Source organism: Leptodactylus fuscus, chromosome 5 (assembly GCF_031893055.1).
Source record: "Leptodactylus fuscus isolate aLepFus1 chromosome 5, aLepFus1.hap2, whole genome shotgun sequence".
Taxonomy (NCBI): domain Eukaryota; kingdom Metazoa; phylum Chordata; class Amphibia; order Anura; family Leptodactylidae; genus Leptodactylus; species Leptodactylus fuscus.
Window position 1 is genome coordinate 11,847,020 of NC_134269.1, and position 26,657 is coordinate 11,873,676.

General features: G+C 46.9%; 1 protein-coding gene and 14 non-coding genes across 15 annotated transcripts in view; 6 read left to right on the top strand and 9 right to left on the bottom strand.

Annotated features, from left to right (window-relative positions):
* The window catches only part of GUCY2D (guanylate cyclase 2D, retinal), a 30,003-nt gene extending 22,475 nt beyond the window's left edge, over positions 1-7,528 (top strand). The window contains exons 13-19 of the mRNA XM_075272443.1: positions 2,820-2,983; positions 3,075-3,267; positions 3,375-3,549; positions 3,669-3,767; positions 5,567-5,661; positions 5,744-5,829; positions 6,972-7,528. Coding sequence (XP_075128544.1) covers positions 2,820-2,983; positions 3,075-3,267; positions 3,375-3,549; positions 3,669-3,767; positions 5,567-5,661; positions 5,744-5,829; positions 6,972-7,074 — 915 coding nt within the window. The 3' untranslated portion in view covers positions 7,075-7,528. The remainder of the gene's footprint in view (positions 1-2,819; positions 2,984-3,074; positions 3,268-3,374; positions 3,550-3,668; positions 3,768-5,566; positions 5,662-5,743; positions 5,830-6,971) is intronic.
* On the bottom strand, positions 366-437 carry TRNAQ-CUG (transfer RNA glutamine (anticodon CUG)). Its single transcript has one exon. It is a non-coding gene; the product is annotated as a tRNA-Gln (tRNA).
* On the top strand, positions 896-967 carry TRNAQ-CUG (transfer RNA glutamine (anticodon CUG)). The gene has a single exon. It is a non-coding gene; the product is annotated as a tRNA-Gln (tRNA).
* On the bottom strand, positions 5,075-5,156 carry TRNAL-AAG (transfer RNA leucine (anticodon AAG)). Its single transcript has one exon. It is a non-coding gene; the product is annotated as a tRNA-Leu (tRNA).
* Positions 7,529-9,318: 1,790 nt separating the features above from the next.
* Positions 9,319-9,400, bottom strand: TRNAL-AAG (transfer RNA leucine (anticodon AAG)). Its single transcript has one exon. It is a non-coding gene; the product is annotated as a tRNA-Leu (tRNA).
* A 745-nt stretch (positions 9,401-10,145) lies between these two features.
* Positions 10,146-10,217, top strand: TRNAW-CCA (transfer RNA tryptophan (anticodon CCA)). The gene has a single exon. It is a non-coding gene; the product is annotated as a tRNA-Trp (tRNA).
* A 2,315-nt stretch (positions 10,218-12,532) lies between these two features.
* On the top strand, positions 12,533-12,606 carry TRNAI-AAU (transfer RNA isoleucine (anticodon AAU)). Its single transcript has one exon. It is a non-coding gene; the product is annotated as a tRNA-Ile (tRNA).
* Positions 12,607-12,942: 336 nt separating this feature from the next.
* Positions 12,943-13,014, top strand: TRNAQ-CUG (transfer RNA glutamine (anticodon CUG)). The gene has a single exon. It is a non-coding gene; the product is annotated as a tRNA-Gln (tRNA).
* Positions 13,015-13,309: 295 nt separating this feature from the next.
* Positions 13,310-13,391, bottom strand: TRNAL-UAG (transfer RNA leucine (anticodon UAG)). The gene has a single exon. It is a non-coding gene; the product is annotated as a tRNA-Leu (tRNA).
* Positions 13,392-19,752: 6,361 nt separating this feature from the next.
* Positions 19,753-19,826, bottom strand: TRNAI-AAU (transfer RNA isoleucine (anticodon AAU)). The gene has a single exon. It is a non-coding gene; the product is annotated as a tRNA-Ile (tRNA).
* A 196-nt stretch (positions 19,827-20,022) lies between these two features.
* On the bottom strand, positions 20,023-20,094 carry TRNAW-CCA (transfer RNA tryptophan (anticodon CCA)). Its single transcript has one exon. It is a non-coding gene; the product is annotated as a tRNA-Trp (tRNA).
* A 2,067-nt stretch (positions 20,095-22,161) lies between these two features.
* Positions 22,162-22,243, top strand: TRNAL-UAG (transfer RNA leucine (anticodon UAG)). Its single transcript has one exon. It is a non-coding gene; the product is annotated as a tRNA-Leu (tRNA).
* Positions 22,244-24,429: 2,186 nt separating this feature from the next.
* On the bottom strand, positions 24,430-24,501 carry TRNAQ-CUG (transfer RNA glutamine (anticodon CUG)). The gene has a single exon. It is a non-coding gene; the product is annotated as a tRNA-Gln (tRNA).
* A 472-nt stretch (positions 24,502-24,973) lies between these two features.
* Positions 24,974-25,047, bottom strand: TRNAI-AAU (transfer RNA isoleucine (anticodon AAU)). The gene has a single exon. It is a non-coding gene; the product is annotated as a tRNA-Ile (tRNA).
* Positions 25,048-25,247: 200 nt separating this feature from the next.
* TRNAW-CCA (transfer RNA tryptophan (anticodon CCA)) lies at positions 25,248-25,319 on the bottom strand. The gene has a single exon. It is a non-coding gene; the product is annotated as a tRNA-Trp (tRNA).
* Positions 25,320-26,657: the final 1,338 nt, after the last annotated feature.

The window sequence follows — 26,657 nt, forward strand, 5'->3', positions numbered from 1 at the left end:
GGACCCATCCACAGACAGCTGTTGCCTCTTATCAGTGCAAAGGTGGCGCTAGAGCAAGTTTTCCTTTTCCACTGAGGACTTACCCGTATATTTGATTTCCAGAATTCTAAGCAGGGCATGCATGGTCTAAGAATCCCCTGTAAGCATCCTGTTTGAGGTGACATCTCAGTAATGAGACATAGTACATCTTCTGAAACATGTCTAGTGATCAAACATTTTCATTTTTGATGTTGTGACGATATGAGCACATTGGCTTGCAAGGAACCAGGTAGTCATGAAATTACGGAATTTGCCACCCACTGGGGGTCTCTTCAGGCCTCAGAATATAATAAGCAGAGAAAGTGGATAATATTAAAAAAACATTCAGGTCCCACCGAGATTTGAACTCGGATCGCTGGATTCAGAGTCCAGAGTGCTAACCATTACACCATGGAACCAATCTGGTGTTGATGTTGGAGATGATGATGGATAAACTCCGTGTTCTCTTCAGTCCTCAGCGTATAATAATCTGAGGCCAGGGAGGGCTCCAAAAAATATAAAAAAAAATTGTTATATTCACCTTTCCTGGGCTCCTCCACATCATCTAGTGTTCAGTCCCAGGTGTCCTCAGAATCTTCTGGCCTCCATGGTGGCTCAGAGGCTGACATCATTATTGAGAAAGCCAGAAGACACAGAGGATGCCTGGAAATGAAAACTAGATGCATGGTGGACCTCAAGACCTCAACACCTTCCTTGGCCTCTGCTTATTATACCCTGAGGAACGAAGAGAACTTGGGATATAATAATAGTACTTCTAGCTCGTACCAAAGGTGAAACAAATCTTTCTGTCACCCCAGATGACTTCCACCTCAGTTTACCCATCACTAATCATTGGCTTGAGTTGTTATGTGAGGTTGGTTCCAGGGTGTAATGGTTAGCACTCTGGACTCTGAATCCAGCGATCCGAGTTCAAATCTCGGTGGGACCTGCAACATATTTTTTTTTGAGCACCATGTGCTCAAAAAATGCAGATTATAAGAGTAAGTACACCAGCACCGATGGCCCTGCGAGCAGTAACCGTTACGGACAATTTAGGTAAGAGGAGCCCATGTCACTTGATACACCAACAACCTAAACGACTGAGTACAAACAAGACAAGGAGGATCTTCACAAGACGGAAACTCACAACAGTTTTCTGACAAGCCACTATATATGAGGACCATTCAACACCCTTGAACACCTGTTCGTAGAAGAAAAATTCTTCGCTGTAGCAGATGTCTTTTTTTAGTGACCTCCACCTCCGTAGACATGTAGTATGTACGTAAGATTAGCTGTGTGCCTATGACAGGTGTAAGTTTCCGAGCCTGTAATGGGGCCTCTACTTACCATGTGTTATCTAGAATACTGCTGTCTTCTAATGTTGCAGAGAGTCCTCTGGGCCTCTCAAACCCAATATCGATTGCTACCTCTGCACTCCCCACAGTGACGGCCCTGTCCTATGAGATGATTGATGTTGTTTACTATTCCATAAGCCAAGTTACTACTGTTACCCCTCTGACCCTCTCTGTTGTCCATACTTCCAGAGTGTCTATCGGCTATATTCTTCTCCATCTATATTCTATATCCTTCTGCTATTTGGACAACATGGACAAAACCATATCCATCATCGTTCCAACATCTCTGTTGAGAGAACAGCATGACACTGAGGCAAATGAAGGGGGGGGGAAGAACGGCATGACACTGGGGCAAATAAAGGGGGGGAGAACAGCATGACACTGAGGCAGATGAAGGGGGGAGAATGGCATGACATTGGGGTAGATGAAGGGGGGGAGAACGGCATGACACTGGGGCAGATGAAGGGGGGAGAACGGCATGACACTGGGGCAGATGGAGGGGGAGAATGGCATGACACTGGGGCAGAGACGGGGGGGACATGAAACTGTGGGCAGATAAAGGGGGAGAATGGCATGAAACTGGGGGCAGATAAAGGGGGAGAATGGCATGAAACTGGGGACATAGATAGAGGGGGAGGACATGAAACTAGGGGTAGATGAAGGGTGTATATGAAAATGGGGGAGAGATGGAGGGGGGGCATATCATTTACAGGTGACTGTAGGAGGATTATACTGTGTGGAATCACATGAAAAATGAATGAGAATGGGCGGAGTCAACATAAAAGTGGGTGGGGCCTAATTTGCCACAGCGCGTGCATGTTTTATTCCCTCTTTCTAGTCTTCAACAGTTGGGAGGTACAGGTTAGAAGTGCGAGACCCCCCGGTTAGTAGGGCCCCGCCAAAGTCAATTGTCCAGGGCCCTGCAAACCCTGGATCCGCCACTGGAAGCCCATGCCTTCTCCAGATGCCTTCACTCCAAAACATTTCACAGATCTGCTCTTTCCCAAATTTTGAGTCAACCAAAGTATCTCCTTCCTTATCTCCTCTTCCTCTACCATCTCTTTCCCTCAACCACTCAACACATTGCCCAGAAAATGTATTCCAAATCCAGACCATCACCTAAAGTGATGTCCAAAAGGAAAAAAAACACCTACCTAAAATTTTCCTTTCGACAACTATCCCTCCATCGATTTCTTACCTAATTTCCTAATACGTCAATAGACATTACTTGCAAGATCATTTTTTTTCCGCTCACATGATCTGTAAGATTTCTCCACTGTGTCCTCCTACTCCGGAACTATTTACTCCAATACAAGAGACTTCCCGCTCATCCAAGCCTTCAAAACCATCCAGAAGACCTCTTTCCCAATAACCCCACCATTGCTACGACCTCCATCTACTGTCTTTTTACTTTATCGTCATCTTCGTGTCTTATCTTGCTTTCAGTTTAAGACAATAAACCGAGGACGAAAAACAAACATCATCGACTCAATGCTTCGAATGCTGGAGCAATATTCTAGTAACCTGGAGGACCTGATCCGAGAGAGGACTGAAGAACTAGAGGTTGAGAAGCAGAAGACCGACAAACTTCTCACTCAGATGCTTCCACCGTAAGTGCCACGGTAGAAAACACAAGATATATTATAGGCTTCGAGTAGATTTAGATGAAATGTCCATTTTTATACCTTTCTTTTCTCTCAGATCCGTCGCTGAAGCTCTGAAGACAGGTGTCCCCGTGGAACCAGAATACTTTGACCAAGTCACAATTTACTTCAGCGACATTGTAGGTTTCACAACCATTTCCTCTCTGAGCGACCCTATCGAAGTTGTGGACCTTCTCAATGATCTATACACGTTATTTGATGCCATTATTGGTTCCCATGATGTCTACAAGGTGCACAATTCTGGCTTTTTCCATCTCTAGATGAGACATTTATGGGGGTTTTTTAGGTTATGTTCGCGAAGGATTTTGTAGACTGTCTTCTCTTTTTCTTTGTAAAGGTGGAGACCATTGGTGATGCTTATATGGTGGCCTCTGGACTGCCTAAAAGGAATGGGACTCGTCACGCAGCTGAGATTTCTAACATGTCTTTGGATATCCTGAGCTCTGTAGGGTCATTTAAAATGAGGCATATGCCTGAAGTGCCAGTCCGAATACGCATCGGGCTCCATTCTGGTGAGACGTGGTTCACTACGTAACAATAATGGAATATCTGTCACGTTCTTCCATTTTGAGGTGACTTTCTGCCATCTAATTCTACTGAAATTGAATCTTACTCTGTGTTTCTTTCCCAGGACCATGTGTAGCTGGAGTGGTTGGCCTTACAATGCCGCGATATTGTCTCTTTGGGGATACTGTTAATACGGCATCCCGTATGGAATCCACCGGCCTTCGTGAGTGTTGGCTTTTGGTTTATTCTTCAATGATTGTCCTTCTAGATCCATCAATTAGTTTTTTTGACTACTTCATTTGTCCATGGACAGAAGCCCATATTTAGGCAAAAAAAATATCCCATGCCTCAATATTCAGAATGTTCATGTCCCGATCAGCAGTTTATTACACTTAGTACATTAAACACATTTGAGGGATCGGGAAAGATAGGATCCCGATCGGCAATCGATAGGGTTGAGCGATCGTGTTCGGAAAAGATCGGATTCCGATCGGCGATCAAGAAAATTTCACGATCGCGATTGGAATTCCGAACATGATCTTTTTACGTGGGATCGAGATTGGTACTATTTTCTACAATGCTTTGCTTAGCCTTCACACTGAGTATACGCTGTATACTCAGTGTGAAGGCTCCGCTGCAGTTCCATAGAAATGAATGGAAGCAGCCGGCACACAGCCTTAACCCCCTGTGTGCCGGCTGCCTCCATTCATTCAAATGGGAGGCTAAACTAACATCTCTAGTAGCTACTTACCTCTAGAGATGGCTGCTCCGGTGCCTTCCTTCTTCTTGCCTCGCTGCCCCACCTCCCAGGTTAGTGTTTAAAGCGCTAGGTAGGCGGGGCTTGTGGCTTAGGAGAGTGTGGGCGGGTACAGGGCGGGGAGACGTGACGTCTCCCCTCCCAGTACCTGCCCACACTCTCCTAACCCGCCTACACTCTCCTAACCTGGCAGGGAGGGAGCAGCGAAGGGAGAAGAGCAGCGTGGAGCGGCAGCGAGGCAAAGAAGAAGGAAGGCAGGGGGCACAGGACCAGTCATCTCTGGAGGTAAGTGGACACCAGGGAGGACTAAGTAGCCAGAGGATTAAGAAAATTCTCTGGCTACTTTAGTGATTCACTACACAGCGTGGATTCTAACAATTGTTAGATTCCATGCTGTATAGTGAATAGGATTGCTTTTAAAATCCGATCTCCGATTAATAAAAAAATCCCATTGACTTGCATTGGGATCGGAATTGGGATCGAGATCGGGTTCGAATGAAAAATGATCGGAAATCGGATTTTAAAATCGATCCTGAAAAGTCAAGATTGGCTCAACCCCAGTGATCGAGCAAATTTCAGGATCGGGATCAGCTGGAAAATCGGATTTTAAAAACGATCCAGAAATCTCAAGATCGGCTCAACCCTAATTACATTCCCCAAAAAAACAAAATACATAAGGGAATGGTGCAATTGCTGATATGAGATGGAAACCGTTGTGCAAAAACATCTACATGACATCATCCCAATATCACATACAACTTGGAAAATATGGTTGGCAGCGGTGGGATTCGAACCCACGCCCCCAAAGAGACTGGAGCCTTAATCCAGCGCCTTAGACCGCTCGGCCACGCTACCTTGGGGCTCATCTTCCACTATTTCCCTTTAAAATAGAACTCACCAACAGTTGGAGATGACGTCAAAGATCAATCCAGACGGGACAGATGAGAAGATTTAGTAATCGCCCCCATTTCTCTATAGACTTTTAGGACATTCACGTGTACTATTTTATGACGAGGACAGTCACATAGAACCCAGCAGGACACAATCAAAAAACTTTCTATAAATAAGAATATACAAAATTTTTTGTAATCTACTTTATCAAAGAAAAGTGCTCCTTTCTCCACTTATCAAACCCAGCAAAAAAAATTAAAAAATTAGTCTCGGAGTAGCCATGATTTTCCAATCCTGTACACCCCAAATAGTGATGGATTCTGAAGTATCTGAGCCTACCTACTGGTGTCAACTCTTAGTTTTTTTTACTCCAGCTTATCGTATTCACGTGAACATCAGCACCGTCAACATTTTACACTCATTGATGGAAGGATACAAGGTAGACGTGAGGGGTAAAACCGAACTCAAGGTACGTGGTTGTTCTTCTGTAGATCCCTCCTATTACGTGTTCTTTCACGTGTTTCATATTTGCCCTTTCGATTGGGTTGTAGGGAAAAGGTGTAGAAGATACGTATTGGCTAGTAGGAAAGGAAGGATTTGATAAACCTTTACCAACCCCTCCAGATATCTTGCCAGGGTAAGTATGTCTCCGTGGGCCTCTTCCTTCATTCTGAACTGGTGGGGTCTTGTCAAAGGGGTGATTGAATTTGACCTCTATGGTGACCCCTGGATGCTGTAGTTTTTTTTTTATAATTCAGGGGATAGGTGAGTGTTACAGAAAGTACATAGCCCCATAGGCTTCACCTCTCGGGTTTGCCACGTTCCTGGTGTTGTAAGCTAATGCCCTATTTGGAGGATAGGTCACCAGGGTACCTAGTAAATTGGTTGATTTGGATGACCTCGGCTCTGAAAGCTACTTGGTACTGGGCGGGACCGGAAGCAACTCTGCTCCTTTTTGAGGCGCTGCTGCCCACTGTGGTGCCATGGTAGTGCTCGCAGTGCTTCTAGCCTTGCCAACAACCATAGCTTCTGAAACCAAGAGTCTGCCAAATCAGCTGATCGGTGCAGGGTCTGGGTGTTTGACCCTAACCAATCAAATACTGATGATCTATCCTACAGGAGTTCTGGAGATAGATGAGAACTGTACTCCTAGAGAATGAATGGCATGGCAGTAGCATGCTCGTCCCATCAGGACCCCTGTTCTCAAGATTGGTGGGGGCCCAGATGCTGGATGACTACTTTTTTCTATTTTTTTCAGCCCATGTTGACGTCAATAATTTACTGATCAATGAATAAACCATTGTCGGCCATATTGTCTTCAATGGGGTTATCTAGACCACAATTAGGTTCCCACCCCTCATTCCAAGGTCGGGCCTCAGGATGTCTCCAGCCATCTACATTTTTGAAAATGGTCGGTTCCTAAAGCTGGACAGCACGTCCTATATTGGCCTGAAGAAGGCACCGGTCCGGCGTCGAAACGCGTAGCCACCCTCTGCCTGTCTTTTTGGAACCAATAAACAAATAATTTGTTTAAGTTTTGGTTTCCTTAGATTCCATCCAGTGGCGCTCCCATTCCATCCTGGTTTTTTGTCACTCTAACAATGACGATGACCCACCATCTCACAGTAGAGCCTCAGTGGCATTCGTGTTACTCTGTTACGATATTGTAACCAACTACCAAAGGTGTTGTGAAAAGGTTCCATGGTATTTCTATGTTATTGATTACAAAAACTTGAGCCTAATATTACCTGCGTGATACCGTCATACTTCTTCTTACAGGAGGGGCGGTAATCATGGAATCAGCCTTGATGAAATTCCAGAAGAGAGGAGAAAGAAACTTGAAAACGAGAGGGACATAGTCAACAAGCAGAAAATGCAATGATTGACTTGTCTTAATTCCACGAGTCTACCAGCAGAAGCCTTTGGTGAATCATATGAACCTAATGCAACATTCATCTTTTTCTGTGGGACCTTGACATCCTCTACAAGGCTTTCACTTCATCACATACAAATCATGAATCCAAAGATGACTTTGTCGGACATATGATACAGATAGTCCTGTCGGATAGCATATATATCCCATCGGGTGGTCCTCTACTGTCTGCCAATGGTGTCTTCATCCTGAAAGATGATCTTCCGAATGATAACATCTGTCCTACCACATGGATGTCATCTAGTAGAACATGGTGGAGGTCCCCAGATGAAGATAATCTAAGCCATATTCCGTTGTAAGGTTATCTCCGTACTTGTAGTCACCGGACTCAGTATAGCTTTCACGATATTGAAGGACTTTTTATGATCTGTGTGAGACTTCTGAAAAGGTACATTGAGATTGCTTAGAGCACAGGTTCTCAAACTTTTGTTTCTCGTAGACCACTTTCAAAATGTTACTGGTTTTGGTGGACCATACTCCCAAAACTCGTCAAAAAATGTGAAGATTAGATCTTACAATGGTCCCGTCGAGTCTCCTGTGGACCCCGGGGGGTCCACCTGGACCACTTTGGGAATCACTGGCTTAGAGGGTATAGTAATTGGACCAAAATACTATCCATAGTTAATGGCTTTCCTACTTCTCTTTACCGGAAATCAATCCCTTTCTTTGTTGAAAAATTAAGTATGGAGACCTCCACCCCAAATTCGGCCATATAAGGTAGCTCTATTGACCGTATCTCATGCTTTTTGGCACTTTGCCCACAGACCCTCAGGCACTCCATATGTATACTCTGTATGGCAATGTATTAAAGGAGTTTTCCTAATAGGACAGTCCTTTACTGGACTCCTTTACGTTTCTAGAGACCAATGTCTCCGCAATACATCAGAACGTAATATGTAATTTTTTTCTCATTTATTCTGTAGAAAATTTGAGAAAATCTAGGGCATATGGAGGTACAATAGAGGCCCATAGATCTATAAGGATGGTTTGTTGTGTAACTTATATGTAACCAGTAGGGTTGATCGATCGTGTTTGGAAAAGATCGGATTCCGATTGGCGATCGAGAAAATTTCACAAATTCCGAACACGATCTTTTTAGGTGGGATCGAGATCGTTACTATTTCCCACAATGCTTTGCTTAGCCTTCACACTGAGTATACGCTTTGCTCATTCTGAGTGGAGTGTATACTCAGTGTGAAGGCTCCGCTGCAGTTCCATCGGAATGAATGGAAGCAGCCGGCACACAGCCTTAACCCCCCTGCGCGCCGGCTGCCTCCATTCATTCTAATGGGAGACTAAACTAACATCTCTAGTAGCTACTTACCTCCAGAGATGGCTGCTCTGGTGCCGGTGTTCTCCTTCTTCGCGTCGCTGCTCTTCTCGCCTCGCTGCCGCCGCCTCCCAGCTTAGTGTTTAAAGAGGTAGGAAGGTGGGGCTTGTGGCTTAGGAGAGTGTGGGTGGGTACAGGGCGGGGAGACGTGACATCTCCCCTCCCAGTAACCGCCCACACTCTCCTAATCAGGGAGGCAGGAGCAGCGAGGCGAGAAGAGCAGCGTGGAGTGGCAGCGAGGCGAAGAAGAACAACGGGCACCGGAGCAGCCATCTCTGCAGGTAAGTGGACAACAGGGGGGACTAAGTAGCCAGAGGATTAAAAAAAAATCTCTGGCTACTTAGTGATTCACTGCACAGCGTGGATTCTAACAATTAAAGCGTTCAATTCTTAGATTCCATGCTGTATAGTGAATAGGATTGCTTTTAAAATCTGATCTCCGATTAGTAAAAAAATCCCATTGACTTGCATTGGGATCGGAATTGGGATCGAGATCGGGTTCGAATGAAAAATGATCGGAAATCAGATTTTAAAATTGATCCTGAAAAGTCAAGATCGGCTCAACCCTAGTAACCAGGATTCTATTGTGTACACGAGGCCTCAAAATCATTGTATCTTAAGATTTAGAGGATTTCTGGATGTATCTGGAAATTTGTATGAAGTTCATCATTGGATTGTTGTATATGTAAATAAAGAGATATTAGTTCTGTAATATGGTACATAATATTACGGCACATTATGTGGGTATATTTATTTTATTATGAGATTAGAATTTTCTCTATAATTAAGAGGGAAGGAAACCGGTTTTCTAAAACGTCCACGTGAGATTATCCCGACACCACGTACGAAGTGAAAAATATAATTGGCAGCGGTGGGATTCGAACCCACGCCCCCGAAGAGACTGGAGCCTTAATCCAGCGCCTTAGACCGCTCAGCCACGCTACCTTAGGTCTGTTGGAGCATCCTTGGTCTTCAAACCACAACAATCAGAGATCACAGCTAGGATTGAGCGATAGGGATCGGAAAAGATCGGATTCTGATCGGCGATCGAATAAATTTCACGATCGGGATCGGATTCTAAAACCGATCCTGAAATCTCAAGATCGTCTCAACCCCAATTACAGCACAAGATCAATTCAGAGGGGAATAATCAGAAGATTTAGTAATTAGGAAAGATGGAAGATTTGTATGGAGTGACCGGCACAGAGACCCCTGGATATTTAGTACATGAATGCATATGTCCAATACTAAACCAACTTTCATACATGTGAATATAAGAAACTATGCAATATATTTTATTAAAGAAAAATGCTTCTTTCTCCATTTATCAGAATGCTTTCTTTTCCCTTCCTTATCACTTGTCTCTCCCTCCACCTCGTCCTTCTTCTTCACCCTCATCTCTCCGATAACCCGAGCAGGACATAATCAAACAACTCTCCATCAATAATAATATTAGAACCTTGTAATATTAGAGAAAAGTAACCAGTAGGAAAGAAAAATGTACCCGGAAAATTGTCCCCACCTGTCCATGATGGGACCGTAACGCTCTCTTTACTACTGATCGCTAGAGTTCTTCTGACTTACCATAGATTGGTTCTATGGAATGGTTTTCTCTTCAAAAATTTGAAATTTCTATTTTTCTTACTTAGGCGTGACTCAATTTTTGAAAGAAAAATATAATTTGCAAGCTGACCTCGTGGCGCAACGGTAGCGCGTCTGACTCCAGATCAGAAGGTTGCGTGTTCAAATCACGTCGGGGTCATTTTTTTTTCTTCATCTAAGATCAGATTCGCTTCTCATTCTGGAATAATATATAATATAGTCTTTACTTATATATCAGTAGAGTTCCGTCATATGGAAGTGCCAGAGATTGTAGTCCCGGTCAGTGGCGTAACTAGGAATGGCGGGGCCCCGTGGCGAACTTTTGACATGGGGCCCCCCCCCATCCCAACTGACGCCGAAGACCTCGACCGACCCCCTCCTCCGCACTCTATTATGTCCCTTACTTGCCTCTGCACACAGTATTAACCCCAATAGTGTCCCCTGCACACACAGTATTAACCCCAATAGTGTCCCCTGCACACAGTATTAACCCCAATAGTGTCCCCTGCACACAGTATTAACCCCAATAGTGTCCCCTGCACACAGTATTAACCCCAATAGTGTCCCCTGCACACACAGTATTAACCCCAATAGTGTCCCCTGCACACAGTATTAACCCCAATAGTGTCCCCTGCACACAGTATTAACCCCAATAGTGTCCCCTGCACACACAGTATTAACCCCAATAGTGTCCCCTGCACACACAGTATTAACCCCAATAGTGTCCCCTGCACACACAGTATTAACCCCAATAGTGTCCCCTGCACACACAGTATTAACCCCAATAGTGTCCCCTGCACACACAGTATTAACCCCAATAGTGGCCCCTGCACACACAGTATTAACCCCAATAGTGTCCCCTGCACACAGTATTAACCCCAATAGTGTCCCCTGCACACACAGTATTAACCCCAATAGTGTCCCCTGCACACAGTATTAACCCCAATAGTGTCCCCTGCACACAGTATTAACCCCAATAGTGTCCCCTGCACACACAGTATTAACCCCAATAGTGTCCCCTGCACACAGTATTAACCCCAATAGTGTCCCCTGCACACAGTATTAACCCCAATAGTGTCCCCTGCACACACAGTATTAACCCCAATAGTGTCCCCTGCACACACAGTATTAACCCCAATAGTGTCCCCTGCACACACAGTATTAACCCCAATAGTGTCCCCTGCACACACAGTATTAACCCCAATAGTGTCCCCTGCACACACAGTATTAACCCCAATAGTGGCCCCTGCACACACAGTATTAACCCCAATAGTGTCCCCTGCACACAGTATTAACCCCAATAGTGTCCCCTGCACACACAGTATTAACCCCAATAGTGTCCCCTGCACACAGTATTAACCCCAATAGTGTCCCCTGCACACAGTATTAACCCCAACAGTGGCCCCTGCACACACAGAATTAACCCCAATAGTGTCCCCTGCACACACAGTATTAACCCCAATAGTGTCCCCTGCACACACAGTATTAACCCCAATAGTGTCCCCTGCACACAGTATTAACCCCAACAGTGGCCCCTGCACACACAGAATTAACCCCAATAGTGTCCCCTGCACACACAGTATTAACCCCAATAGTGTCCCCTGCACACACAGTATTAACCCCAATAGTGTCCCCTGCACACAGTATTAACCCCAATAGTGTCACCTGCACACAGTATTAACCCCAATAGTGTCCCCTGCACACACAGTATTAACCCCAATAGTGTCCCCTGCACACAGTATTAACCCCAATAGTGTCCCCTGCACACAGAATTAACCCCAATAGTGGCCCCTGCACACACAGTATTAACCCCAATAGTGTCCCCTGTACACAGTATTATGTTCCTCTGTGGACACCCATAAACAATTATTATACTCTGGGGTCTTTTCAGACCCCAGAGTATAATAATCGGAGACCCGGGAAATAAAAACATAAAAAAAAAAAAAACCACTGTTGCTTCTTACCTGTTCCCCGACTCCTGTGCTGTGCTGTCCTCCTGTGCTGACCAGCGCTCGTGTCCTTCGTTAATGACGTCGGACGTCACATGACCCGGGAAGCATGCCGGGTTCATGTGACGTCAGAGACATCAGACAGCAGTAGGACGGAGGCCTGGCAGGATCGCGGAGAGGTAAGTAACAGTTTTTTATGTTCCCTTACCTCTCCGGTCCGCCGATCATTATACTCGGGGGTCTGCAAAGACCCCCGAGTATAATGATAGCCCTTGTGGGGCCCGCGGTGTCACTTGCCGATCCCGGCCCAGCCAGGATCGGCAAGTGAATAGGGCCCGTAACTGCCTATTGAAAAAAAACCGCAGCGGTAGCGGCTGTCACCGGGCCCCCTAATGGCCCGGGCCCTGTGGCAGCTGCTACTGCTGCTACCACGGTAGTTACGCCACTGGTCCCGGTGGTTCCTCTTCTAGTTCTCCAGGCTGAATTGATCTCGAGCAAACAGCTGGTGATCTTAGGACCAACATGTGGCCGGTTAGCTCAGTTGGTTAGAGCGTGGTGCTAATAACGCCAAGGTCGCGGGTTCGATCCCCGTACGGGCCAGTTCTTTTTTTTTAATCTTAAATACAGGACAGGGGACATTATATCATGTGATAGCCAGGAAAGGGGACTTCAGCGTATGTGCCAACCCACTGTCCTCTTCCAAATCTAAAATACTGACTCCAGTCTCCTTTATATGATCAGGGCTTGGCACATAGAGTAATACCGCCACCTGCTGGTCTGTCTTCTGAAAACAAATCCCTCATAGTGAAAATCAATTTTTGTTCTTGATGTTTTAGAAATTTGCAAGCCAATATAAGGTAATATTTGCACGTGGCTGTATCCATTACACTCCCCTACCCCTTACTAGAGATATCCAAATGCAATGGTCTTCAGAAGGGTTCTATGGTGTAATGGTTAGCACTCTGGACTCTGAATCCAGCTATCTGAGTTCAAATCTCGGTGGGACCTGTAACTTTTTACCTGTTTCTGGGTATAATGTGTTCTCACTAAGGTCTTATAGTGAAACCAACTATATCTGACCATACACACAATAACACGAGTGTAATATTACCACGTGGACTTATTTTTTGCCACTTTTGATACTTGTGGTGAAGTGTTAGTGGTCAAAGAGTTTGATAAAACTTTTTCGTTATTGTTAGTGACAAACCATAAAAGCTCACAAGTTACAGATCTCTTTTCAAGATATGTAATAAAAACACTATAAAAGTCACCAGTGACACCGAGGAAGGAAAGTGCAAAGAGTTGGCAGCGGTGGGATTCGAACCCACGCCTCCAGAGAGACTGGAGCCTAAATCCAGCGCCTTAGACCGCTCGGCCACGCTACCTCCTATCCTCTTTAAGTTTTTGCTTGTTAACCCATTGATGAACTGTCTAAGATTACTGGGTGAGCAGAGAATGGACCTCCCTGTGCCAAAACACTTCTGCAATCAGAATCATAATATCACCAATGACATGAAGATCCTGGATCTAAGAGGAAATTTTAAAAGCAAAAAAAATCGGCATGTGTGTGAATATAAACTAATGATGACCTTTGGCGCACTGCAAAGGGGGTTAAACCAGTCACAGGGTTTTATGACCTTTCACAACAAGTAGACACCGAGTCACTGATCAAGGGAATCATAAACCCAGAGAACCTTCCTGTGATCTGACATCTCTTTGGACTTCTGGGTTTATGTGCGTGTACTGTTTTCCATCTAACATTGTATACCTGTATAATGTGCTCACCTTCAGATATTGGGTTCCCTGTCGTCCGTACCAGCGGCACAATGTGGGGTATTTCTGCCCCTGTGTGCTGGTAGGACAGGCGGATTTTTAATTAGCCAATCAAAAAGCGTGGCTGGCCCTATAAGAGGGCACAAGAACCTCCCCTCTGCGTGTTTTTTTCTGTCCTGTGTGGACAGAGGACAGGTGGAGGACTTGTGTCCTCTTATTGGGCTCAATAGGGTTACTTACCCTTTGAGCACTTTTCTTAGCTTCTTACTCCAGGGCCCTTCTTGATTGAAGGTCTATCTTCTGGCCCTGTTGAGGGAATTAATGTTATTAGCCTGTAAGTGGCTTACCCCCCCCTCCTTCCTCCATCCTCCTTCCTCCATCCTCCTTCCTCCATCCTCCTTCCTCCATCCTCCTTCCTACCTTCTCTTCTCCTAGGCTGCCTTCTGCTGCTGCCGGTGAACCTGTTTGTTTCATCTTACGCCGCATCCCCGTCCTCCGGCCACTTCGCTGATGCGGTGGCTGTATTAGCTATGGAGCGGCAGCCGGAACTAAGAGTTCCCGGCGATGTTTCGCGGCGACCGCTGGCCGGATGCGCACTTCCGGTTGGGAAGCTGGAAGTACGGCGGCGCCATTGCTAGTACTGGCGCCGGCGGTCTCCAGGCTCCGGCAGGGCTCTGGCCGCGTTTTGGGCCAGGAATTGGCCTTAGGAGGCTGAGGTAGGTGCCCTTGTTGGGGCTTGCTGAGGGGGGGGAATCTTGCCTTTCTAACCCTGTTTGGGTTAGACTTTTGGAGCTGTAGCTCCGCCCATTTCCGGCCGGCCGGGTTAAAGGTCAGGCCGGCCGGCTAGCAGTTACCTTCGGCTTCCTAGTGGCGCTGAAGGCTGGGTATTGTGTAACCCTAAAGCTCCTGTTGCTTCTACTGCTGTTTCTACCAACTTGTTGGATGTCACCTTGCTATCCGGTCTTCTGACCTGGTAAGATCTACCCTTTTTATTCTTGACATGTCTTGGTACAAAGGTTTGCATGGTCTGTTCTCTCTGTAGGATATGTCATCCTCTACTACCCCTCCGGGGGATTTTAGGAGGAAAGCTACTGCTAAAAGGAAGCATCTTTCCTGTTTTGACTGTGACACACCGCTCCCTGATGGTAGGTAGCGGCTTAAAGGGTCATCCTCTCTGGGGTACCACTGGTCCTATAACCCGCCTATTATTTTTAGGCTACGAATGGGCCCGTTGTCGCGGTTGCAGAGGCCCTCCACCAGAGGAGCCCTCTCCCAGAGATATGATGGCCTGGGTCAAGGAGATGGTGAGTTTGGGCATCGCTCGGGTAAATGTAATTCCCTTGCTTGTACTCTCCTTTTATTTTGCAGGATCATTCCCTTAAAGGCATACAGTCTACCTTGTCTCAGCTCACCAAGAGACCATGCACTGAGCATCGTTCCTCGTCCCTCCCTCCCCTGGAACATCTACGGGTGGCAGAGGATGATTCCTCCGAGGACGACTCAGTAGTTTCCAGCAGACCTGTGTTCCACTATGAACAAACAGGCAGGCTGCTGAAGTCCATCCGGTCTACAGTGGGCCGAGATGTTGACGGGGAAGCCTCCACGTCTGCCTCTGGGGGACATATTGCCTTCCATGCGGACGCCACGCTGACCGACCTTATGGGGCAGCAGTGGAAACAGCCAGAGAAGGGACACTCCCTTTCCAGGATCTTTAAGACCTTGTTCCCTATGGATTCGGCTCAATGGGATTCCTGGGGGCCTCCCCCGAAGGTGGATCTAGCCGTGGCGAAGTTGTCTCGTAGAACCCTGGTGCCCCTTGAAGATGGATCAAATCTTCAGGATCCTCTGGATCGTAGGGCTGACGCCACATTGAAGAAGGTTTACTCTGCTTCCTCTGCCCAAGCTTCAGTAGCCATAGCCTCTACCACTGTGGGCGATTTTCTACGTAGCCGCCTAGCTACCTTGGAGCGGGATATTGATTCCGGCGTGGACAGGGATGACATCTTGGCTTCCATGAAGAATGTTCATAGGGCTGCAGATTTTTTGGCGGAGTCTTCCCGCCATCAATTAAAAATTTCAGCCAAATCGATGGCGTTGTCTACTGCGGCCCGTAGACCCCTGTGGCTAAAGCCTTGGCGTGTAGACTTCGCATCCAAGGCTGCTCTCTGTGCTCTCCCCTTTGAGCCAGGAAGAGTGTTTGGCCGAGGCTTGGATACCATCATGGAGGGATTAGCAGAAGGTAAGGGGAAGTCCTTACCTCAAGCTTCCAGGGGCAGACGTGCCCCCTCTAGAGGCAGAGGTTCGGCCTCCAACTATAGACGCCCGGCTCAGCAAAGGCGTTCCAGATATCGCCCTAGGGGAACTGGACGAGGTGCTTCCAGGGAAGACACCAAGAGGAAGCCGGAGTTTTGACGCGGGGCAGCTCCCTGTGGCCCCCCTTCCTGTGGGAGGACGTCTTTCCGCTTTCTTCAGAGCATGGGTCACCAATATTCAAGATCCATGGGTGTTAAGAATTATACAGCACGGGTATCTTATCAATTTTCAGCTTCCACCTCCAGATCGGTTCGTTGCCACCAGAACCCTTCCACCTTCTCAACAGGCCAGTCTAGAGGCCTCGGTCGCCGAGTATGTTGTGAAAGGCGCCCTAGAGAAGGTCCCAGCCTCAGACCTCGGTCGGGGAGTTTACTCCCCCGTCTTTCTGGTCCCCAAAGTCACCGGGGGCTGGAGAATGATAATAGACCTGAGGTACCTCAATCGCTTTATCAGGAAGAGGTCATTTCGTATGGAAACCGTGGATTCCGTGACTGCTTTTCTCCAGCCAGGAGATGTGATGGTCACCCTCGACCTGAAGGACGCCTACCTTCATGTCTCTATTGCTCACTCCCACAGGAAATTCCTCAGGATTGCCGTTTCTATGGCCGGCCACAGGGAGCACTTTCAATTCACAGCTCTGCCATTCGGCATCACATCCGCCCCCCTGGTATTTACCAAGGTGATCGCTCCGGTCGCCGCGGCCCTCAGATTGCAGGGTCTCTTCATCGTTCCTTACCTAGACGACTGGCTACTAAAAGCTCAGTATCCTGCTGCTCTCCTCCAGCAGCTCAACCTTGCCATCAGCTTCCTACAAGAGTTAGGATGGATCATCAACTGGGAGAAGTCCGAAATCGTTCCATCCACACGGAGGAAATTCCTCGGGTTCATAGTGGATTCAGAAGCGATGCAGATCTTCCTCTCCAGCCCAAGGAAGGAAAGGATCCAGGCCAGTGCACGTTTTCTATTACACACCCGGCGGGTAACTATTCGCACCGCCATGAGAGTCCTCGGCCTAATGTCATCCTCGGCCAGAGCAGTCCCTTGGGCTTTATGGCATTTGCGTCCCCTGCAGATGGAAGTGTTGAGAACCTGGAACAGGTCTCCACGGGGACTGCACAAGAAGATCTGCTTTTCTCCCGCTACCCGTCTTTCCCTCAGATGGTGGATACACCTGAAAGACGGAAGGTCCACGGTCCCGACAGTGTGGACCCTGTTGACAACAGATGCATCCCAGTGGGGATGGGGAGCCCATTGCCAGGACAAGACTGTACAAGGACGATGGAGATGTCCGGAGCTGGGGTCATCCAATCTCAAGGAACTCAGAGCAGTGTACCTGACCCTAGTACACTTTGCCCCGGAATTGAAAGGCAAGTCTGTCAAGATCAGGTCAGACAACATGACGGTGGTAGTCTACATAAACAAACAAGGGGGCACCAGGTCACCAACCTTACTGAGAGAGACGAATCTCATATTCACCTGGGCAGAGAAGAATCTGGTCCAGTTATCCGCTGTTCACATAAAGGGCTCCCTGAACATAGTAGCGGATCATCTGAGTCGGGGTATTACCGTATCAGGAGAATGGTCTCTCAATCCAGACGTATTCCAACAGATCGTCCAGAGATGGGGTCTCCCGGAGGTCGATCTAATGGCTACCCGACTCAATGCCAAGGTAGGGACCTTCTGCTCTCTATACCAGGAGGACAATCCCTTGGCGGTGGATGCCCTGTCCATCCCATGGAGGTTCAGGCTGTTTTACATATTCCCTCCAATTCCAATCATACCAAAGGTATTGATAAAAATAAGACAGGACCAAGCCTCGGGAATAGCCATAATCCCGTTCTGGCCAAAAAGGGCTTGGTTTGCTCAGCTCATACAAATGAGTCACGGCATATATTGGAGGCTTCCCCCACTCCCAGACCTGGTAACCCAAGGAGAGCTGAGATGCCAGGATCTGAGGAGACTCAACCTGACAGCCTGGAGGTTGACCAGTCCCTATTGAGGAATAGAGGACTGTCACAAGCCGTCTTGAAGACCCTATCCAGCGCCAGAGCGGATTCGACTAACAGGAATTACCGTCGAATTGGTAACATCTTTAATGCCTGGTGTCTGCAGCATCAAGTGGACTCCACTGATCCCCCGACGGAGGCGATCCTGGACTTCCTTCAAGACGGACTAGACAGAGGTCTTGCTGCGGCCACACTCAAGGTACACGTAGCGGCCCTGTCCGCCTATCTGGGGAGGCGTTTGTCTCAGGATCCTTTAGTGAGCACCTTTATTAAAGGAGCAACTAGGCTGAGACCGGTGGTGAACACCCCTGTCCACCAATGGGACCTTATTCCGGTCCTGAACGCTCTTTGTGACCAACCATTCGAACCCCTGGAGGATGTCTCCCTTAAGTTACTGACCGGCAAAATGGCGCTGCTATTGGCAGTTACAACTGCCAAAAGAGTTAGTGAGCTACAGGCCTTATCTGCTGAAGAGCCATATACTATTTTCTTTTCGGACCATGTGCAGCTTAGGTTCCTCCCAGGGTTTCGTCCCAAGATACCATCCGCTGTTAATAGGAACCAAACAATTTCCCTTTCAGTATTTTGTCCTTCCCCCTCTTCACCTGAAGAGGAGAGATGGCACAGGCTGGATGTAGTCAGATGTCTGCAAATTTACCTGCAGCGCACTCGCCCTTTTAGGCAGGCCGAAAACCTGCTAATTAGCTATACGGGGAAAAACAAGGGCGCCAAAGACGCCAAAGCTACGATAACCCGCTGGGTTTCCGAGACTATAAAGGTCGCCTATACCGCCCAAGGGCTGCCGGCCCCATCTTTTCTTCATGCCCACTCAACCAGGGCAGTGTCCACCTCTCGAGCTGAGAGGAGTGCGTTGTCTTTAGATCAAATATGTGCAGCTGCTTCCTGGGCATCTGAGTCCACCTTCATTCGGCATTACCGCCTGAAGGACCAGGTGGCAGATTCCTCTGCCTTTGCCCAGACCATTTTAAGCTCTGTCATGGAATAATCCCACCCATCTTGGGGCCTACTTGCTATATCCCCACATTGTGCCGCTGGTACGGACGACAGGGAACAAGTGATTATGAAGATAATCTTGTTTCCCTTAGTCCTAACAGCGGCACAAGATTTCCCACCCTGGGAATCATATCTTATGTATAAAACTGTGTATAAATATGGAGGTACTTTTGTATTGACACGCAGAGGGGAGGTTCTTGTGCCCTCTTATAGGGCCAGCCACGCTTTTTGATTGGCTAATTAAAAATCCGCCTGTCCTACCAGCACACAGGGGCAGAAATACCCCACATTGTGCCGCTGTTAGGACTAAGGGAAACAAGATTATCTTCATAATCACTTGTTATACCAACCTGATGAAGGAACCTAGAAGAAGTCCTGAAAGCTCGCAATAGGTCATCATTTATTGCTAGGTATCCACTACTGAGGACTCCCAATCTTTACATTTCACATCCACTGGTTAATACGGCACAAAGCTATATATATATATATATATATATATATATATATATATATATATATATATATATCTTATACAGTAAAGGGAATATCTGGGATAAAATGATATCTTTGCACTAAACGAAAAACACCCTCCCCCGCCTAACTTCTAACTTACTTACTGTACCTAAAGGTAAAAAGTATCTGGCCCGTACGGGGATCGAACCCGCGCCCTTGGCATTATTAGCACCACGCTCTAACCAACTGAGCTAACCGGCCATGTATTGGTCCCAAAATCACCAGCTGTTTGCTCAGGATCAATTCAGCCTGGACAACTAGAAGAGGAACCACCGGGACTACAATCTCTGGCACCTCCATATGACGGAACTATATTTGTTTCATTACGACTTACCATTGTTACTAAATAAGACAACATTTTATATTAGAGAACATGAGACGCGAACGAAGAAAAGGATGACCCCGACGTGATTTGAACACGCAACCTTCTGATCTGGAGTCAGACGCGCTACCGTTGCGCCACGAGGTCAGCTGATAGCATAAGTCATTCTTTTGTGAAATGTTAATATTCAAAAAGTGAGTCCTGACCATTCTCCATGGAACCAATCTATGGTAAGTTGGAAGTACTCTAGAGACCTGTAGTAAAGAGAGAGGTTATGGTCATATCATGGTCAGGTGTGGAGAACTTCTTAGGTACATTCTCCTACAGGTTACATGGACACTGGCCTCAGGTCTGGCCTCAGGCCGAGCGTCGCCTACAAGGACAATGAAACTTATTTCAGGATACCTTAGGGTGACGGCCTCAACATCAGCTACCAATCAGATCTACATCCAGATCTATGTCCACCAGGGCACCTACTTATATGGAGGACACTTTATTAAAGGGATTCTACCACTAAAACACTTTTTTTTCTAGTTACCACGTCGGAATAGCCTTTAAAAAGGCTATTCGTCTCTTACCTGTGGAAGTGCTCTCCGCCGCGCCGTTCGTTCAAAATACCGGTTTGTACCGGTATGCTAATTAGTTCTCTCGCAGCGATGGGGGCGTCCCCATTGCAGCTCGAAAACTGACCGCAGCGCTGCCTCTCTGGTCTTCGGTGTCCTCCCTTTGCTTCTTCAGTGTACTGTCGGACGCCTGCGCAGTACGCTCTGTTCGGCGAAGATTGCCGAGCGTACTGCGCATGCGCGAAATTGCAGTCCCAGCCATAGTGCGGGCACCGCAATTTCAACAGTACGTTCGGCAATCTTCACCGAACAGAGAGCATACTGCGCAGGCGTCCGACAGTACACTGAAGAAGCAAGGGGAGGATACAGAAGACCAGAGAGGCAGCGCTGCGGTCAGTTTTCGAGCTGCAATGGGGACGCCCCCATCGCTGCGAGAGAACTAATTAGCATACCGGTACAAACCGGTATTTTGTACGAACGGCGCGGCGGAGAGCACTTCCACAGGTAAGAGACGAATAGCACATTTTGTTCCCTCTTTCTAGTCTTCAACAGTTGGGAAATACAGGTTAGAGGTGTGAGACCCCCCAGTAAGTAGGGCCCTGCCAAAGTCAATTGCCCAGGGCCCCGCAAACCCTGGATCCGCCACTGTTGGCGGGGGCTAAATCTGTCCTTTAATAGAACCTGAGCAGAGGACCCCTTTATTAAGTGAGACTTCCCTAACAGAATCTGTGTAAATGGGTTTTCTTAAGTAGACAACAATTCTTCTATCACAGAGATATTTGTAGCCTTTGTATTTCTCATTATATTACTATTATATTGTGTATTCTATGATTCTCCTCTGTTATGTTACATAATAAAACTCTATTCTGAGTGTAACAGAAACGGATGAAATGACGAGAAACTGAAGAACTAAATCTTTGAAATAAAAATGAGAACAAAGGAAATAAAAAATTCCAGATGCATTGGCCGGGAATCGAACCCCCGGCCTCCCGCGTGGCAGGCGAGAATTCTACCACTGAACCACCAATGCTTTTCTGATTTTTATTTTTTTTTAAGTAAGGGTTCAGTTGATTTTTTTAAAAGCTGCTCATGTAGGAAACGCGTTAGCCATGAAGACCACATGACGATTACTTACCTCCCCTTCCAGTGCCCCCCCTATCTTCTCAGCATGGTGATGCTACTACCCCTCCCTTCCCTCTGCTAATCCCTGGTTCTTGACCCCTACACCCTTTCATCTTACCCCGCCTCTTATCGCTGTGTTCCTTTAGAATGTGTCCCGATTTCTTGTGCTTTTCCTGCATCGCTCCGCACTTTAGAACTTTCTCTGTCTTTAAGTGTTTTTATGTCTTTATATTTGTCCGATGCTTTTGCATTACTGATGTATTACAATAGGTTAGTATCGGCGACGTTCCATTTACGGAAACGGGGAAACAGAATGTCACCTGAAAATGTGCCCGATAGTCACATGACCATCCTGGTGATGTGGATAGAGATCCATTTTTTTCTTAAGAAAGTCAGTTAGAAGTTAGGCGGGGGAGGGTGTTTAGTGTTGGGTAAAGGAATCATCCCTGACATCACCTTTAATGTACTTTAATGTAATCTTAGACAGTTCATCAATGGGTAAATAAGCAAAAATTTGAGGAACATGGGAGGTAGCGTGGCCGAGCGGTCTAAGGCGCTGGATTTAGGCTCCAGTCTCTCTGGAGGCGTGGGTTCGAATCCCACCGCTGCCAACTCTTTTTTGCATTTTCTTCCTCGGTGTCTCTGGTGACTTTTATAGTGTTCTCATTACATGTCCTGATAAGAGATCTGTAACTTGTGAGTTTTTTTTATAGTTTGTCACTAACAAAAACTAAAAAACTTTATCAAACTCTTTGACCACTAACACTTCACCACAAGTATCGAAAGTGGCAAAAAATAAGTCCACGTGGTAATATTACCCTCGTGTTATTGTGTATATGGTCAGATATAGTCGCTATCACAACATCAAATCAAACAAGCTTTATTAGCACATCCGAGTGGATATATGGCATTGCCAAAGCTAGTAGAGTGGGGGGGGGGGGGGGAGAGTGGTTTTGGGTATAACAGTCCGTGGAGTCTCATCTTCCTCTTATTTGGTGACAGCTGGACACGTATTGGGCAGCGATCTCCACAGTGGCCTCTTCTTCTCCCAGTAGGATGTAGAGTTTCCTCTTCTCGTCTGCAGATATGAAGTCTGGGATGTGGGCAGAGAGTCTTTGGTAGTAGACGGCCCTCACAGCTGAGTATTTGGTGCAGTGTAGCAGGAAGTGGGTCTCGTCTTCTAGGACCCCCTGGTCACAGTGCTGGCACAGTCTCTTCTCCCGTGGCTTGTACGTCTGCCTGTATCGCCCCGTCTCTATCTCTAGGTTGTGGGCGCTCAGTCTGTACCGGCTCAGGGTCTGTCTGTGCTTGGGGTGGCGTATTCTCTCCAGGTAGGTGGCCATGGTGTAGTCCCTTTGTAGGGATTGGTACACGGTGAGTTTCTTGGAGTTATTTATTTCGTTTCTCCATTCTTCAATGTACCGCTCTCTGTTTGCCTCTGTGGTCGCCTTTATTTCGGCCTTGGTTATCATCTGTTGGTGTTTTTGGTTTGGTGGTTGGCTGCTGTTTGGTTGGTGAGTGTCTGGTTTGCTCAGGTGGCTTAGCCATGCTTGGTGGTGGTAGGAGTCGGGCTTGCTCCCCTGGATGTGTGCCTGGAAAGCTAGCGCCCTCTTCTGTATGGTGAGCCATAGGGGGAGTCTGCCTAGCTCTGCCCTGCAGGCTATGTTGGTGGTGTTGCGATGGACATGGAGCAGGTATTTGCAGAGCTCCAGGTGGAAGTTCTCTGTTGGGCTGGAATCCCACCTTGACTGGTCTGGGTAGGTGGCTGGGCCCCAAACCTCGCTGCCATAGAGAAGGATCGGGGAGATGACAGCGTCAAATATCTTCAGCCAGACCCTCACCGGTGGTTTGAGGTGGTACAGTTGTCTTCTGATGGCGTAGAAGGTTCTGCAGGCTTTTGCTTTCAGGGTTTCTATTGCTGCTTTGAAGCTTCCTGATTGGCTGAGCTCCAGCCCCAGGTAGGTGCAGCTGTTGGTTTTCTCCAGTGTGGAGCCGTTCAGTGTGAATTGTGGGGTGGTGGAGGCTTTATTGTGGCCCTTCTTCTGAAATACCATGACTTTGGTTTTCTTGTAGTTGATGGGTAGAGCCCATGTGGTGCTGAATTTTTCCAGCACTGACAGGCTTTCTTGGAGGTCTTTCTCGGTGGGGGCCAGGAGTAGGAGGTCATCGGCGTATAGCAGGAACTTCACCTCTCGATTGTTCAGGGTGAGGCCTGGGATTGGTGAGGTCTCCAGGGCTGTAGCCAGTTCATTGATGTAGATGTTGAAGAGCGTTGGGCTCAGGCTACAGCCTTGTCTGACCCCTCGGGCCTGTTGGAAGTATGATGTCCTTTTCCCATTCACCTTCACACTGCACTGGTTTCCGGTGTAGGAGCTCTTGATGACGTCGTACGTTCTTTCTCCTATTCCACTCTCTAGGAGTTCCAGGAGTAGGCCTGGGTGCCATACTGAGTCGAACGCCTTCTTAAAGTCCACGAAGCAGGAGAATATCTTGCCTCTTCTGGTGTTGTGGACGTGCGTCTTGATGAGGCTGTGCAGGGTGTAGATATGGTCTGTGGTGCGGTGGTTTGGCATGAACTCTGCTTGGCTCTTGCTGAGGACCCCGTGTTGTGTGAGGAAGGTGAGGATTCTGTTATTGATGATGCTGTCACTATAAGACCTCAGTGAGAACACATACCCAGAAACAGGCAAAAAAAGGTAAAGTTCCCCAGAAACAAAAGTAAAAAAGTTACAGGTCCCACCGAGAACAAAAGTAAAAAAGTTACAGGTCCCACCGAGAACAAAAGTAAAAAAGTTACAGGTCCCACCGAGATTTGAACTCGGATCGCTGGATTCAGAGTCCAGAGTGCTAACCATTACACCATGGAACCAACCTGAAGACCATTAGGTTTGGATATCTCTAGTAAGGGGTAGGGGAGTGCAATGGATACAGCCACATGCAAATATTACCTTATATTGGCTTGCAAATTCCTAAAATATTAATAACAAAAATGTATTTTCACTATAAGGGATTTGTATTCAGAAGACAGACCAGCAGGGGGCGGTATTACTCTATGGTTCCAAGCCCTGATCATACAAGGAGGAGACTGGAGTCAGTATTTTACATTTGGTCGAGGTCTGTGGTCGGCACATGGGGGGTTCTTGCTGCTATTCCTGTTTCTCATGCAGGTTCTTCAGGGCTGCTCGCTCTTTTATTTTTACAGCAAAATGGAGTTTTTGTCAGTATGTCCAACTTTGTGATCACATTTTAATGCCCCAAGCCCGCACACAGTTCAAATCCCCCTTTCCTGGCTGTCACATGATATAACACCCCCTGCCCTGTACCTAAAGGTAAAAAGTATCTGGCCCGTACGGGGATCGAACCCGCGACCTTGGCGTTATTAGCACCACGCTCTAACCAACTGAGCTAACCGGCCATGTATTGGTCCCAAAATCACCAGCTGTTTGCGCAGGATCAATTCAGCCTGGACAACTAGAAGAGGAACCACCGGGACTACAATCTCTGGCACCTCCATATGACGGAACTATAGTGATATTTGTTTCATTACGACTTACCATTGTTACTAAATAAGACAACATTTTATATTAGAGAACGAGACTAGAACGAAGAAAAGGATGACCCCGACGTGATTCGAACATGCAACCTTCTGATCTGGAGTCAGACGCGCTACCGTTGCACCACGAGGTCAGCTGATGCCACAAGTCTTTCTTTTGTGAAATGCTAATATTCAAAAAGTGAGTCCTGACCATTCTCCATGGAACCAATCTATGGTAAGTGGAAAGTACTCTAGAGACCTGTAGTAAAGAGAGAGGTTATGGTCATATCATGGTCAGGTGTGGAGAACTTCTTAGGTACATTCTCCTACAGGTTACATGGACACTGGCCTCAGGTCTGGCCTCAGGCCGAGCGTAGGCTACAAGGACAATGAATCTTATTTCAGGATACCTTAGGGTGACGGCCTCAACATCAGCTACCAATCAGGTCTCCATCCAGATCTATGTCCACCAGGGCACCTATTTATATGGAGGACACTTTATTAAGCTTCAAGTCTCCCCTTAGAAGAGAAGAATGTAGGCCCAGCAGGGGGCGTCTCCACCATATGGAGAGTCAGACATGGAACAAAGGTAAATCCTAGAAGAGCCTCCTCCTGTCTCCACAGGTGGTCATCACCATTCACTAAGGTGTAGATGAGGGTCAGGGGACACTCGTCCACATCAGGCAGAGTGTGCCTACATAGGTGTAGATGGTGTAAGGTGTAGATGGTCAAACAAAACTGTTCCAGGTATCTCCCCTCCTTGTGTTCCAGACACAAATAGATGAACAATAAGACCAAATTCACATGAAATCCAGTAAAACGTAGTAAAAATATCAACCCAAAGATAATTCAGCATAAATCTTAGAAAACGCACCATCACATGGACTAATACCAGATTTGTAGAAAAGGGTTTTGTCCTCAAGTCAAAAACTCAAGGTTGCTCCTTCTCTTTTCTCATCTGGTTCTTCACTGGCTCTACTATAGCATACCTCCCAACAGTCCAAATTTACGGGTCCTGTCCCGGTCAGTAGGAGGTATGTCGTGGATTCAACCCATCTGTGTCCTGAGGAGAGCTGGAGAAGGGCATTAAACTGGGGGCGGGACAATAATATTGCTCAGGTGGTGCACCGGGAAAGGGACTTTATTCTGTGGTGGCAATTGGTGGGGAACATTATAATGTGGGGGGCACAAAGAGAACTGGATGGGAATGGGCAGAGTCAGTGTAGAATTGGCGGGGGCTAAATCTGTCCTTTAATATTGTGTATTATATGATTCTCCTCCATTATGTTACATAATAAAACTGTATTCTGAGTGTAACAGAAATGGATGAAATGACGAGAAACTGAAGAACTAAAATTTTGAAATGTGATGGTGCGTTTTCTAAGATTTATGCTGAATTATCTTTCGGCTGATATTCTTACTACGTTCTACTGGATTTCATGTGAATTTGGTCTTATTGTTCATCTAGTTGAGTCTGGAACACAGAGGGA